This window comes from Patiria miniata, unplaced genomic scaffold, assembly GCF_015706575.1.
Source record: "Patiria miniata isolate m_02_andy unplaced genomic scaffold, ASM1570657v1 HiC_scaffold_3, whole genome shotgun sequence".
NCBI lineage: Eukaryota > Metazoa > Echinodermata > Asteroidea > Valvatida > Asterinidae > Patiria > Patiria miniata.
Genome location: NW_024037069.1, coordinates 15,418,562 through 15,434,476, shown reverse-complemented (window position 1 = coordinate 15,434,476; position 15,915 = coordinate 15,418,562). Strand labels below are relative to the sequence as shown.

General features: G+C 39.9%; 1 protein-coding gene and 1 long non-coding RNA gene across 9 annotated transcripts in view; one reads left to right on the top strand and one right to left on the bottom strand.

The window, feature by feature from the left end:
* LOC119738186 (membrane-associated guanylate kinase, WW and PDZ domain-containing protein 2-like) overlaps positions 1–15,915 on the bottom strand; it is a 79,745-nt gene that overhangs the window by 38,595 nt on the left and 25,235 nt on the right. For 7 of the 8 annotated variants that reach the window (XM_038212937.1, XM_038212942.1, XM_038212940.1 and 4 more), the window contains exons 5-7: positions 8,733–9,087; positions 6,233–6,357; positions 2,089–2,146 (exon numbers count right to left, since the gene is read on the bottom strand). In XM_038212937.1, coding sequence (XP_038068865.1) covers positions 2,089–2,146; positions 6,233–6,357; positions 8,733–9,087 — 538 coding nt within the window. The remainder of the gene's footprint in view (positions 1–2,088; positions 2,147–6,232; positions 6,358–8,732; positions 9,088–15,915) is intronic. The other variant, XM_038212939.1, reaches the window with a different exon arrangement.
* On the top strand, positions 6,581–7,763 carry LOC119738187. The gene is made up of 3 exons (XR_005272439.1): positions 6,581–6,761; positions 6,957–7,133; positions 7,743–7,763. It is a non-coding gene; the product is annotated as an uncharacterized LOC119738187 (long non-coding RNA).

Below are 15,915 nucleotides of genomic sequence, written 5' to 3'. Positions count from 1 at the left end.
GCTGCGGAGTTACTCTTTTACACCTGGTTGTGTTGTTTGAGTAGTGTAAATCAGAATCAAAACTTTGCTTGACCACACCATGTTCAGGATTGCAGAAGGCAAAAGGTACCGCTTTGCTTGTGTCAACATTGCTAGGAATTACCCCACATCATAAGTAAACCATACTCTGAAATGTATGTGATTGTTGATGGTTTCTATTTCACTTTGTTTAATTTTCATTTTGAAAGCTGTTAAAGGTGATATATAACATTTTCAAACATAAAAAAAAATAAAGTACCAAATTATTATGAAATACCTTACTTGACTGTGAGTGAATAATAGCCTCAAGCATCCTGTGAAATCATGGCACCTGGTGTGCTGTCATTTTCAAGAAAAGTGGAATTTTTATATCAATTTTCAACTATGGTCGGCCGACCATTGTTGGAAAAAAACTTCTTTTTTTTCCATATAATGCCCCCCAAGTATCAAATTGAGTTAGTCCACATTTTGTTGCAATGGATTACGCACCCGTGAATGGGTGCAAGTCAGCTAGTCTTGTTCCCTGACCCGACTATTCTCCGAGGTATATAAATTGCTCCGTTTCGTCTTAAGTACATGTATGGCCAGGGAACCAGACTACAAGAACAACATTTTATTTCTTCTTAATTTTCCAGCATCTACGACCACAAAATTTTAAACAGGTCAGTGTAACAATATTTTGCTATAACATTCTAACCTCCAAATCCTTCAATTTCTAAAAAACAATCACAGCAAAAGCAATGTTGTTTATTACCTAAGCATATCACAGATATTTGACGAGTTGGAAGGGAAAAGAAACAAATTTAACTTTGGACTTTTTAAGACTTTCTTTCAAAATTTGCTATCAACAAGTTTATAAACTTTATGCCTGGTTTCAGATTTACAAAACAAGTGGTTATGCAAGTCAATGTGCGTATCACATGTTATTGAACCTTGAAAATGACTCATATTGAAACAAACAGGTTTTAAAGCTATGATACACAGAGAATTAGTTTTCTTAAAAAATGTATACAAATAAAAAAAGGGAAACTTGATGAGATTAGCTCTTCATGGATTCTCCAAATGGACCTGCGACAAGCATGGGCGTCGCGAGGGAGGGGGGAAGGGAGGGCGCTTGCCACCTCCCCCCTCCTTGAAAACGAAAAAAAAAGGGGAAAAAAAGGAAAAAAGGAAAAAAAAAAAGGAAAAAGAGCTGCGAAGCCATATTGCTGTTAAATTGAGAATATAATGAAAAAGTTAAGGAGTTTGGGGAAAAAAAATTGCTTTGGCCCCCCCCCCCCCCGAAAAAATCCTGGCAACGCCCATGGTGACAAGACATCACACTTTGATTTGTGGCGCTTTTCTATGGGAGCTGGGTCGGGATAAAAGCCACCATGCTAACATTAGAAAGTGCATACAAACAAAGCATAACGTCATAATATGTCATGCCTGTAAATAGATGAATTCCACTTCAGTAAAGTTTTCTCTATTTGACCAAAAAAATTCAATTGTCTGCAAATAGAAATTCCCTTTATTTAATTGACGTGGGCATTTCCATAATTGACTGCTGAAGCTCAGCTGAAAGTTCATCGTGTTATAAGATTTGAGGCTTTGCATGGTGGGGTATCGGTATCGTTTCGGTTTGCGGTAACACCATGTGGTAATAACTACTGCTTAGAAGATATTTAGTTCTGAAAAGAACTTGTCCTGCTTATTATCAACTTTGCTAAGTAGTTTTTTGTTCTGTTAAGAACAGTCCTGCTGTAAGTTCTAAAAGAACTTGTCTTTGGTTTCTCGTGTTAGTTGTTCAGCACCCTTCTTTAGATTTTGAGCAGGTTTGTTGCTTCAAACAAACAAAATGCACAAATTACAAATGGTGGACTATAACTTTAACAATGGGGTGGAACTGCACAAGGGGAAAAGGGGACAAACCACTTAATATTATTATCCTGCTTCAGTACCAATCCTATGTCACACTCTTGTACCCCTTTAGTGTGGAAAGACCAATTATGTTCGACAAAAACCTTCAAAAGGTTGACACAACTGCCACTGAAACTTCGAAACAACCTTGTCAATAAGAATGAAACTTACTCAATGAAGTAGGTCCCAAACTGGGGATCGTCAATCTTTTCCCATCCGTGAGGAAGTTCTGTAACATACAAAAATAACGCCATGATTCAGAAACAATACGGTAACAAAAAAACACTTGCAACTTTCACAGCGCTGTTTCAGCATGTTTTTGTTTTTGTTTCTCATCAATTCTGCGTCACAGCCATCATACGCATCTTGCTGGTGGTTTCTGTGATGTTACTGCGGTGAATAAACAAGGAAGAAGTGCAGCGGCAAGGGATTAGGCATCTGTAATGGATGATGATCCTATTATATATGTCTGAATGTGAGTGGTATATTACTTCCTTCTTGAGCTCACCAGTCGAAAGCTTGTAAATCTGTTGTCTTCTTGTTTGAGAGGGTATTGAACCTTCACAGATTCAAACACTATAGGACCTTTTGTGTGTATCAGTATCAGACCAATGTGCTGCAACGGACTTATTGCAACTTCACAACCCCTGTTCATAAATACTTTTCTTATGGGCAATTCCACGGTTACTCACGTTACATTTTTGATGTACTTTTGAGTTTCCTTGGGCTGTAATTACCTTGCTGAAAAGGATTAATAAAGAAGCACAAAATCGGTTACTCACGTTACATTTTCGTAACGTGAGTAACCGATTTTGTGCGTCATGTTTATCATACACAACACATTTTTCTGGATGTCATCTTTGGTGCTTAGGTAGGTCTAGGTCTACTCTATGTACCATGGGGATAACAGTTATTATTCCTTTTCAGCAAGGTAATTACAGCCCAAGGAAACTCAAAAGTACATCAAAAATGTAACGTGAGTAACCGTGGAATTGCCCTTATACAGGTAGAATAACAAGCAATTTTCTTTTTTTTTTAATGGCTGCCATTGCTTGCTATTCTACCTATTTTTTTTTTCAAAGGACAAATCTGCGATGGCCCTATAGCCAAATAACTTTCACATGACACACTCTGACTGTGTGCCAAATAACATGCAAATATCATCAAAGGCACAATCCCATCATTTATTTGCCGTACTATTACGGTTTGTCCAAATTGGATATTAAGAAAGATTGCCACAGCATATTTTGTCTCAATTCATTAACTTTATACCCCGTGGTTGTGAATTTACAGCTAGTATTTCCAAGGTGAAACTCAAGACACGCACAAATTTCCTTCGCAGGAAAATCAGATGAACATTTCACAGAATTCGCGTAAATTGTACACCAGCACATAGTGGAGCCACTTGGACCACTGCTAAAACAAATCACACTACGCACATTTACTTTGAAGTGTGATTTTCATCAATCAATCTTGCTTGGAAAAACGACTGAGCAGGCACATTGTGTTTGGAAAGGAATTTAGTATCCAGACAACACTTCTTTGGTTGTGTACAAAGTCTAAGGAGACTCAAGTGCATTTTCAAAGTATTTGGAAAATGTTTCTCAGTCCCAGATTTATGTGTTTTCAACATTTTTGCAATGAATGACCTTCACTGAGATCATTATATGATGAAAAAAAGTGGGGTCGGGATGCAACATTCTTTCCCATGTTTTTGATTTACATGTAGCAAACAATGTTGTGAATAAAATGTTTCATTCCTGATGACCAACGGCTTTGCCTTTTACTTCTTGGAACTTGCACAGGTTGGGGGAGAGCACTGTTTCATGCTGTAAATACATGAATGCACATTTGATTTCTACTGTGATAGTTTTAAAGGCATGTAATATAGGATCATTTGCATTTATCCCAAAAGTAACGTACCAAATTTGTATCCAAAAGTGTACTTGGATTAAAGATCGTACTGCTACTAAACACCCTTTGAAATTATTCCGTCTGGCTTGCTGTCATTTAGAAGAAATCAAGAAATGTACCGGTAGTTGATTTCCAACGATCAGTCAATTGACGATTTTTGGAATAGAGTGCTATGGACAAAATCATGTTTCATGATCATCTGGTTGTGCCTGATTTTTCACTGTTTTCTGCAAAAGTGTAGTATCCACTGAGCTGAAACATCAACAGGTAATAGGCTTTAAACATTCTTCTTTGGATTTTGAGTGGTGTTACTATTGAAAACGAACAAAATGCATCAAAAGCAAACGATCCCATGCCATTAATTAATTAAGATGGACAATAACTTTTACAGCAGTGAGTTGGAAAACATGTATATGATGTGGTGCTGTCCAAATGAGAATCAACTACCATTTATGAATCATGCCACATGGAGATGAATGAAGGAACAATGAGTTAAAGATATAGTCCATCATTTGTAATTTGTGCATTTTGTTCATTAGTTTGAAGCAACAAAAGTGCTCAAAATCTAAAGAAGGGTACTGAACAACTAACGTGATGAAGTTTCAGCTCAGCTTCAGCTGTATATCCTTTTTCTAGGATCTCAATTTCAAATCAAAAGTTGCTGAATCATGTTTTGAATTGGGTCTGAATTAAGCGTCCGAGACGCGTTCTCACTGAGCCGATTGCAGCTACGCGATGTCGCGCACTGATCTCTTTCTAATGCGGTGATATGAATTGAATAAATGTGGTCCAATGTGCATTTCCATCTACATTTGGAGACATTAAGGCGGCAGAGAGCGAATCATTGTCACCATCATCTCATGCACCATGCATGTGGACTCATCCGGTGTTCTCAAATAGGAGACATTACTAAGATAGTACTAAGCTTTATGGCGGGTGCGCATTCTATGTCCATTTCAACAAATGGGAATACCAAATTGTGCATGCTCAAGTTTACAATATGTGCAACATGCATGCAAGCACTTACCGGTAGTCTTGGGGTAAGACATTGTTGTTGTAGATACTCAATAACCCGCCGTCGCAATAACTCTCCCCCGAGATAACTCGCCGCCACGATAACTCGCCACTACGAAAACTCGCCACCACGAGAGTGCGTTATCACGATGAACTGCTACCACCCATGACCCACCAGCAACAACGTCTTGGGCATCTTGTAAAATCTTCCCCCCCCCCCCCCCCCGAAAAACGGGGGAAATAGTGCGCATGCGCAGCTTTTGTAGTCAATTACGGTCTATTTTCAGTCCCACGTGTACTACACACCACAAAAGAGCTGCCATGGAGTTGCACAAAAGTCTTGCTGCATCTTGTACGCTACTGGAAGAAATTTAAGAGTAAGGCTTTGAAGTAATATGAAAGGTTTAGAATGCCCGCTGCTATATCAGGCAAAACAAGTGCGCGCACATTGCACAACCGCAAGAATATTCCCAAGACGTTGTTGCTGGCGGTTCGTTGGTGATAGCAGTTCGTCTTGATAACGCCTTCTCGCAGCGGTGGCCCGGTTATCGTGTATCTACAACGACGTCTTGACCCATGACTAGCAAGCACTGTGACACCTCAGCCATGGCTTCTTAGTGCGGTTGTCAGATTTGCACTCTAGCTAGTGGATTCTAGGCTATTGAGCTAGGATCTGGTTTATGGGCTCCGTGAAGTACCCCCTCAACGGTAAGAAAGGGAGAGTTGGGGGAGACCACCAGGAGAGACATTTGAATGCAATGACGACGCATTGACGACGCCGGACGCTCAAGCGAAGACGCTACGGCTTTGTGCACATTTAGAGTAAAATTAGTTGTGTGTACTTCCTGCTATACGCCTACCTCCTGCTATAATGGGCCAAGTTCGGGCAAGGACCATTAGTCGACTAGTGGTTGATTTGTGACGTACCTTACGCCTGCGCACTGATAGCAACATGCGAAGGTTTCTAGTCAAACGCTGGTCAAAATGTCATCGCAAAACTTCTGGATCCTGGCTCTCTGCTAGCGTTATGAATGGGCGCGGCTATTGGTTACCAGCGAAGCAACCAACCCCAGTAGGCTGGTTCCAAATAGTCGACTAGCGTAGTCAACCACCGCTGACTAGACAGAGTTCGGGCAAACGTTAGTTAACCATTGGTCAACTATAGTCCTTGCGCGAACTTGGCCATGGATGATTCTGGAGGATTGAGGCTGTAGCTACTTTTTACATGGTGGCAGCTGGAGGATTTTGAAGGCTTGAGGATGGATCCTAGCCAAAAAAGGGCCTACATGTAGGTGGTTACGGTTGAATGGGTGGTTGCAGGCACACATGGGTGACAAGTGACAGCATGCACAGGCCGAAAAATAAAATCCTGATCAAAAATACAAACCCTGGTTGTCAGACAGAGAGTTAGCATGAGGAATGTGCTCACCGTCGTCTTCACAGTCCAGCAGGTCCTTGGCTGGCTTGTGCTCCAGCCTGGGGTCCAGCCATTGGGTGGTCTCCGTCACATGACTGTGGGGTTGTGAACAGAACAAAACAGAATTGCGGTCAGTCTTTTCTGTTAGACACACTGTTTTATACAGGGATGCCAGTGGGTTTTTGTTCCAGGGCCTGAAAAAAATATTACATGATTTCAATACACCATATACAGTATACTCGCATCACAATACTGCACACGTGTTGACCTACTTTAAACGTACGATGCATACATTCGTGTAAGCACTAGCATGGCGATTGCAATGGAGCAGCGCACGTGTAATGACCCTAGACTCGCACATCAGTTCATTTAGCTTTAAAACTATCGTTCGCTGTACACAGGAGAATATAGTGCATCCATACGTACACAACTACTCCAGCGTCAACTACAATTGAAGAGACGACTACAGTACTGAGCACCACTGAAGAAAGTACAACTGGTAATTCAAAACAAATAATTCTCTTTTACCAAGTGCTTCCATGAAGGTTCGAGATTTAATTTATATTATGACCCTTATGTGGAATACATCAGGAGATTTTTTAGAAAATAAAGACCAGTAAAGAGCAAAAAAGAGCAAAAGATTATTTTGTTTTCACCCAACTCAAATTGAAACTTTGTGGACTGTATCTTATAGGTCCTCCAAGTACAACGGAGAAGTCAACTACTCGTGTGACAACTACTGAGGCTCCCTCAACAACTGCCCCACCTTGAACAACTGCCCCACCTTCAACGACCAAGGAGGTAACAACAGTTGTGACCACTACCCCTGAATCTACCACAAAGGAAGTCACCACAGTGCAGTCTACAACAGGTTAGATATGACATCATGTGGCATTTGGGTCTGATGTTGGAATGGTTAGACAGACTGTTTTTGTTCTTTCCGTGTTTTCTGGTTTGTGAGTTTGAATTCCGCTTGAGTCTTGGAGCCTGACATGCCCTCTTTGGCAAGCAGCTGACAATCTTGGTTCCTCCACCTATTGAGCATGTCAACACATAGCTGTTTGGCTGCGAGCATTTCCGTACGAGTAGGGGATTGAACCCTTTACCACTTGTATGAAATTGTATTACATTGTATTTACTCCATAAATCAATAAAACTGTTGAGTGCTAGGGCTGTTTGGGGAAGTTTGAGGATTGAATGACTTGACATTCGTTGGCTAAGTGGGTTATACATGCTGTCCCATACATATAATATTATGGCATGTTTATATGTACAAATGCTGAAGATAAAACATTCAATAAAGAAATGAAAATGCCTAAAATATTCGGAGAACTCCCTGGAATGATCTGCATTACAATCGTCCAGGGAAAAAAAAAATACAGAAAAGAAATTGGTAATAGCTTAATATATGCAAGAAACTTTTCTTTTATACTTTTGACGATTACAAGCGAAAAACACTTGATCATTTTCCCAACAACAGAAGCCTCCACGACAGAGGCTAGAACCACTGTTGCGAGTACTACTGTTACTTCTACTGTACCATCCACTACTAAGGCACCATCAACTACTGAGGAGGTGACAACCACTGTTGTGTACACAACTACTCCAGAGTCAACTACTGTTGAAGAGACGACTACAGTACTGAGCACCACTGAAGAAAGTACAACTGGTAATTCAAGACCTATAATTCTCTTTTACCAAGTGCTTCCTTTGAAGGTGCAAGATGTAATTTATATTCTTAAATACCTAAGACAGTTTTACCCCATTCCTCTTGGTCAAGAGTATGTCACGTGGCCGGTCTTCAACAGTTAATAAAGACATGGCTGGCTGGTGTTAAACACTAGTCACATGAAATTTGGACTCTTATAAAGTTCAATGAAACGTATCCAGTGCCTCGACTTCACTAACCCCTGGCCGAGAGGAATGCGTTAACAACGCTGACCGGCTTTTCAAAGCGTACTGCGCGCGTATTTTGAAGACTGCACGTACTATATACGCTCCAGTGCTATCTCCTGCACGTCACATAGGAACATCTTTTCAAGACTGCGCAATGCTTTTTCGATATGGAATCTGGAAGCTCCATTTTTCGCCAAAAAAAAACATGTACATTTTGTGTTGTAAAGGGACGACAGAGGTACGTACATTTATTATCAATCCTTGCTAGATAACGCGACGTTGAAATGTCAAGTTTGAAAGGATTGATTCTACAAAAAAAATATTCCAAAAATTTAAGCACTGCGTCAGGCATTAAATACATCGACTGCAGAACTAATTTAAATGTGCCACTATTTGGCACATTTAAATTACACAATTCCAGGGGTTAAGATCGCGTAAGGTATAATGGGAACCAACATGGCACGGCAAGATTTTACCCATGGAAACAAGGTTGGGGTCTAGCACACTGACAACACGTAGTGCGTAGTAAATTTTCTTACTGGCTCCTGACCAATTGCAACATCCACACACTTACTAAATGAAATACATGTCTCCCTGGTCGGTGAATGCAATTTCCCAGTCGACCGGTAATTCTCCGAGTTCCTCCTCCGCCCTCTGGATTTCTTCCCTCCGTCTCTGCTCTTCCTCGTCCAGGGGGTCAGAGTTGAGCGTGGTGGCCTCGATGGTGGACTTGTTGCGCTGGCGCTTGCCCGGGGCCGAGGGCTTGGCCCCCGGCCGGTGGTGAGCGGCCGACTTCTTGGGGCTGGTGTTGGTGCTGGAGGAGTTATTCTGCTGGGGTTGTTGGGCGGGGGGTGGTGGGGAGGATGAGGAGGTAGGGGATTGGGCAGGGGGTGGCTTGGCGGGCGGCTTGGGGGTGCCGTAGTGGTTACCTGGGAGATCAAGAATAAAAAAGATATTTTACTTCAAAATAACAAATCCATTGAGTAAAAAAATTTAATTAAAAAAATTGGTGCCTCAATGGTACTTAGACCAAGAAAAACATTTTATTCAAGTTTCAAGTTCGAAATCAGAATCTTCAATAATTAACAAGTAAATTATATTGCCTAACATTAGAAAAGGATATATGATTTAATTAAAGAAGTTCAGGGTTTTGAATTTTATATCAGAAAATTGGATGCCAAAATAGACGTTTTGAGTACTGACTTCAAAAGTCACACAGTTTACTCATACAAGGTACCGGTATGTTCCTTTTTGTTACAGTAAGAGAGGGAAAGATGATTCAAATGTATAAAACTCAGGTAAAACATGGCGTTATCGCGAATGCAAAAGCCATCAAATACTTCAAGCAATGTCATTTGAAACACCGAAAATTGCTGTGACGTGAATTATTTGAGCTATTCTTATAACACTGCAGACTTAAAAAGTAAAAAAACAACATTATGCCACATATGACCATGCAGTCGTGTTCACACCGTTGATCATGGACCTCCTTTTGTCCCTCTTTTGTTTGTACTAACTTTTTAGGAAGACTCCCATATGTTTTGTACACGACCCCAATCGTGGAAGTATGCTGGGAATCGTGGATGATTTAAATAGATGAACACGCCCACATGTACATGTACATCTAATCAACCGCCACATTTGCCTGTGTTCTCTTTTCTTGCAACAGCCTCCAGAATAATTGCCATATTCATTTGGCTATTATGCTTGAAAGCTGGCAAATCCCTCCCTGGCCGTGAGGTCTGGTAATACAATATCCGCACGAGGCCATTTCCCCGCTTAGCAGCAGAAAACCCCTCAATTAGATCCCTGATTTGCTGCCGTCCCCTCAAGAAGAGCAGGGAAATTGTGAGGTGGCCTTCCCCAATAATCAATGTCTATTTAATGTAGCCTCAAGACACAGACTGATACTTAATGTATGGAAAATTAGACGTTCGATTTTCGTCTCATACATGGCCTTATGTTTTGAGCTGGGTGGAATAACATAGTAATGTGATCAAGCTAAATCAGTCGTTTGTGGGGAAGTTTAAAGCGGATATTTAGGCCAAAAAAGGACCACTTCATCACATCACTTCATCACATCTCTTGGTGTTCCGACTTCCATAATTTTTTAACTAAAGATGGTACCAGCGTGCAGTTTTTACAGCAGTAATGCTGAGATTGTGCTCTTTTGAAATCTGTAATAATTTTTTTTTTGACTAGGGTCGACAAACGACTCGTGTAGCTTGATCACATCACATATGTTGACAGAAACATATTTGGAATCTTGAGTAAATTTCAGTGATTTTTTTTTCTTCTTTTTTAGGGGGGGGGGGAGAGAGGGACGGACTTCGAAAATGTAAATATTCATAGCCCTTTTTGAAAATGTGATTAAACAATGTCGTACACGTAGCACTTTATTATTTTATACTCAACTCAGGGCATTGATATACATGTGTACATGTACAACTCTACATGTGTACAAGCGCTGTGAGGTATCAGTTCTGCCAATCTAAATTCTTTGAAAAATTAATCATTAATCCACTGGCCCTGTGGTCAAGTTAAGTGATGCTGAAGTGGACGACCTGGCCAGCAGGGAAAATGCAATCAGGCTTTACAAACAATGTCAACTGATATTAGTTCAAGTAAGCTGTCAGAGTCTGTCATCATTTGTAAAAACAAAAATTGTCCTTAACCGCTTTGGGTCATCTAAATTAAAAATTAACTTGGTGGTCAGCGAAAACCTTTTGAAAAACCACTGGCTTTTAAAAGGGTAATATTCTGACCTTGTCCCGGGCTGTTGAAAATAGCGTTATCCATGGGTTTTTCTCCCTTACAGTTGTATTCCATGGGCTTTTTTTTACTAGAGTGTCATGCTGAAAAATCGATTCTTTTTCTAAGTTTTTTTCTTTTTTCTTGTTCTTAGCAATACAATATGGCTATTCTCTGTTAATTGAGACGTCGACCAAAAAAAATAAAATAAAAAAAAAAAATCAGCCCAAGGCTGAATAATTACACATTTTGAATCACTTGCGGCCCGATAATAATTCTGTTCTTGCGGAGTACACTGGTTCCCGCCTCACCATCAGTATCAATAATGTATGGACCAGTAGCCAGTCTGCTGGCAAAGTGGATCTGTTTGTGTCCAAAATAAAACCCCTTCTTAGACGTCCAAAAAAGGGAGAAAAAAGGTTTGGTTTTTTTGGGGAAAACACTATAAAAATTGACAATTTATTAAGAGAAAACAAACTTAAATTTTGTGTTCGTATATGCTGGAAAAACCAAGAAAAACAATCATGCTCCTTTAATCTGGTTCCCCTACCCCACTTAGGATGAAACAGAGCAATTTATAGACATTGGGATTTGTAAGGTCAGGGAACCAGTCTAGCTAACTAGTACCCGTTCATACTGGTAGGTGTCCAATCGATTGCAAACAAAATGCGGACTTACTAAATATGGTAAATTGGGGGCAGTATTTGAAAAAAGCCAGTTTATTTCCAATGTCGATCGGCCAACCAGCGTTGGAAATTGATACAAAAATACCACTTTTCTTGAAAATGACAGCACACCAGGAGCCACGATTTAACATGATGCTTTAGATTGTTATTCACTGAAAGTCCAGTAAGGTACCGGTAACTACCAATAATTTGATAGTTTTGATGTTTGCAAATGTTGTATTCCCTTTAACACCAGTAACTAAATAATGACCACTATAAAACCAGACAGTATTCTCAAATAAGGAGAGGCTTGAGTATAGAGTTACATTAATATTATACTGGTACCTGCTTCATCTTCCTCGCATTGCCTTTCATTTGGTAATTAAATCCAGTATTGTTTTACAAGTTTTATTATTCTCACACCACATACTCAACATAAAACATAATGCTAATACATGTACCAGCAAATCCCTGATTAAGCAAACACGCTTAAATAAGTAAACAAACAAAACAAACATACATGTAATTTTGAAGGAGAAAAAGTAAGGACTGAAACAAACTCAGAAAAAAAAGGTAAAATCACTAAAGATTCATATTTTTCTTCTTAACAGGAAAAAAAAGAAAAACAAAGAGTATACAAAAGTTTGCACTGAGAAAAAAAATGAATATTACCTTTTATAGTTGAAACACGGACATCACAGGCAATCATAACGACCACGGTCAAAACCAAGCCAGACAAGTATCTCAGATATTAAGTTGACAGTTTCGTTGACAGCGACACATGTTGTGTTTACAAAACATGAAAACAACCAAACGTAATCCAGGCAAAGAAAAAAACAGCTCCAATCCACAAACAACCCAAACGTTCAGATTTTCAATACAAAATATACTGACACGACTTCAAAATTTGAAAGGAAAAAATTCATCTTTCTCGCAAGCATGTCGTTGCTGGAAACAACCATGTGGGAATATGGATGAAAATTCAAACAAAGCAACTCCTTGGAACCAAAGTATCGCTGCTCTCCGCCAGAGTACACAGGGAGCACCATGGGAGGGCTCCATGCCTCAAGATCAATCCTTCCTTACAAGTACCCCAGCCACCATGCTGTCTGCAAGGCCATACATGCTACTGGTTCTTACACAGGGTTTCTTTGCATAGGACTTTCTTCTCAGACTCAACATTGCAATTAAAGGGAATATACATCATTGGCTTTTGCTGTAAATTTCAGAAATGAACTTGTTGAGGGGTCAGTATAATAGATCAAAATATTGCTACACTGACATTTTTGAAGTTTTGTGTTTGAAAATGCTGGAAAAACCAAGAAAAAAAAAGTTCAAGTAGTCTGGTTCCCTGACTCCACTATTATGAAATGTATCAATATATAGATGCCGGAAAATTGTACGGTACAAGGGAACCAGTCTAGCTGGCCTGCACCCGTTCATGAACATGTATTCAACCAATAGCAAACAAAATGTGGACTGAAAAAAAATGGTAAATTTGGAGCAGTAGTTGAAAAATAGTTGGGTTTTTCCAACGGTGGTCGGCCTGGAAATTTATACAAAAATACCACTTTTCTTAAAAATGACTTCACACCAGGTGCCATAATTTTACAGGATGCTTTAGACTGTCATTTACAAATGTACCAACATCCTAGTAAGGTATTTTGCAAAAATTTGGTAGTTTTGTTTTTTGATGTTTGCAAATGTTGTATATTCCCTTTAAAGAGCCCATGTAATGTAATTTTTGATGCAATCCTTGAAAACGCACCTTTGTGTCCCATTTAACCCTATTTGCAATTTTCAAGGGTAATTTGGTGCCCTTTTTGTTTTTATGCTAATGCCAATTTCTATACATTCATGAAAAAAGTGTGATGTTATTTCGGGCAGAAACCTCAATGTTACAGTTATTTCAACACCAAAAGTTGCCAGAATTGTGGATGCTTTGCTGTCGTAAATATTCTTTTCTGAGGTGATTTGTTGTGTCAATGCATAACAGTAAGCCACTGAGCAAACTTGTCTCACAGATGTTTTCATTTTTGGTGAGCAAATGTCTGGGTTCACAATTTGAACAGAAATCCTAATCTGGACAATGTCTTCCTACTGAAATGACACCACAGCAACAGCGCCCTCAGTTGTCCGAAACAGCATAGAAAAAAATTTCATGTTTAAAGAGGTGAACTTTTCAATAAAATAAACCAAAAAGGGATATCAAATATTTAGTAGAAAGTTGCACAAATATTGTTCCTAAGAACACTTTGTTTCTTGTTCCCTTTAAGGACAAGCATGACACATGAACCAGTTGGAAGTTAACAAAAAAAACAAGCTCGATCGGATCTCCGAAGCTGCGGGCCAACAAATGCGTGTTCACCTTTTTTTGACATTTGACCCCATAGCTGTAGGTCAGATGAATAGGTCACCATGGACATTTTTTAATGTTTCACCAAGGCCAACATATAAACAGTGCTACTGTTGTCATTTGAGCTTGTTCTGAAATTTGACCTATTCTGACCTTTGACTCTTTGTATCACACAGCTTAATAAATTGTAAATTACATAATCACAGACGTTGAACACTGCCATATTACAACTGAATTCAAAAATATTATTCTGGGATACCCACCCCAAATCACCCCACCCCAAAAAATATATCACACAGCTTTAATAAATGATAATTACAGACATTGAACACTACGGTACTCAAGCCGAATGCATTGTGAAACTCCATTGAAATGGCCAAATTAGTTTCATTAATTAACGTTGGATGAGAGACCTCCAAAGTTTGAAAGGAGAACGGGAATGGACAAATTCAATGCAAAGCTAAGTTAATGGCATGGGCGGAAATCCCGGGGGGGACAGGGGGGACACGTCCCCCCCATAAATTTGGTAAGGGGGGACACAATGTCGAATGTCCCCTCCATGTTTTCATGTGTAGGTATGGGTGGGTGACCAACCATGGCAGAGTCTTAGGGAAAAGCCTCTTTGATAAGTCGCTAGTTTAGTTGTGGCTGAGAACCAATTTGGTTTTCTTGTCGGTTCGACCCACTGATCTCTATATAAAGACTGGATAGCCAATAAAGAGCCGCACAATGTACGAATTTGACGCCATATTGGTGAGACCGGCTGGTGATCTACAAAGGACAAGTTGCCGTCTTTATAGACAGCATGATTTCTTTTGTAACGTCGCGGCTCACTTGGCTTATATTTTGGCCACCACCACTGACCAACTGACCAAGGTTTACTACAATTTTTCTAACGTAGTGGTTACTTTTATAATGCCGCAAATCACTTTTTCGGCGTTTTTGAAAAAATAATCACTACGGAAATGTGTTCCTTTTAGAACATCATAATATGTGTACGTGACCAAAATGCGCGTCAACTGTTGATACAACGCGCGCGTATTTACGCGTAGAACGTTCGTATTATGCGCGGCCATCTTCGTGAGACCGGGGGCGAATTGGTCAATATGCAAAGTCTACTGTGTGAATGTTGTATGCATATCCGCTATCCAGTCTTTATATAGAGATCAGTGGTTCGACCACGCGGCTCTTGTACGCCTAGCCTACCCACGTACATGTACTGTACGTGCGTGTGGGTTCATGCGGTATACGTTATACACAATGTTGCCTGCGTACGTCATATAATTTGCTACTCCTATTTCGGCCCCACTCCGGCCCGCAATCGCTATGGTAGACTTGATGACAAGTCGTTAGACTATAGTGGTTTATGTCCGTCATCGATCAGCGCCAAAATCCGCATACCACCGCCGTTCATGCAACGTCAGCGCTACAACCATTCATGCAAAAGTCATGTACTAACGCGCGGCATGGTCAGTCTGTGTCTAATTCGGACTTGACTAAGACGTTTTCAAGCGAATATTCAAATATGCAGCCACTGCAATGCATATGCATGATGTTTCCATAGCGAGGGCCAATAGTAGCCCATCTGGCTTACGAAGAAACACCATTATTAATATGGGGTTAATTATTACACGATCATTTTCAAGTTTCCATTTTATTTGGCAGTCCTGTTTACAGTAAAAAAGCGTATAACATTGTAGATAATATTAGTACTTTTGCAACTGTCTTTGAATAAAAGGAGTAATATTTAAGTAATTATGGAAGTTGAAACTGTTACGAATAATTGTAAATCCCTTCAGAAAATTAAGTGCGCGTCGACTGTAAACGTAAGCTCCTTTTGGCCCATATGGTTTGTTGTAGTTTAACTAATCACCCTGAAAACGAACTCGTCCGCGGTTTGTGCCCATTTTTAAGGTTACAGAACCGCAATGACAACATGCCCGATGCACACAATGAGGTTTAGAAATATATTGTTGCATTATCAA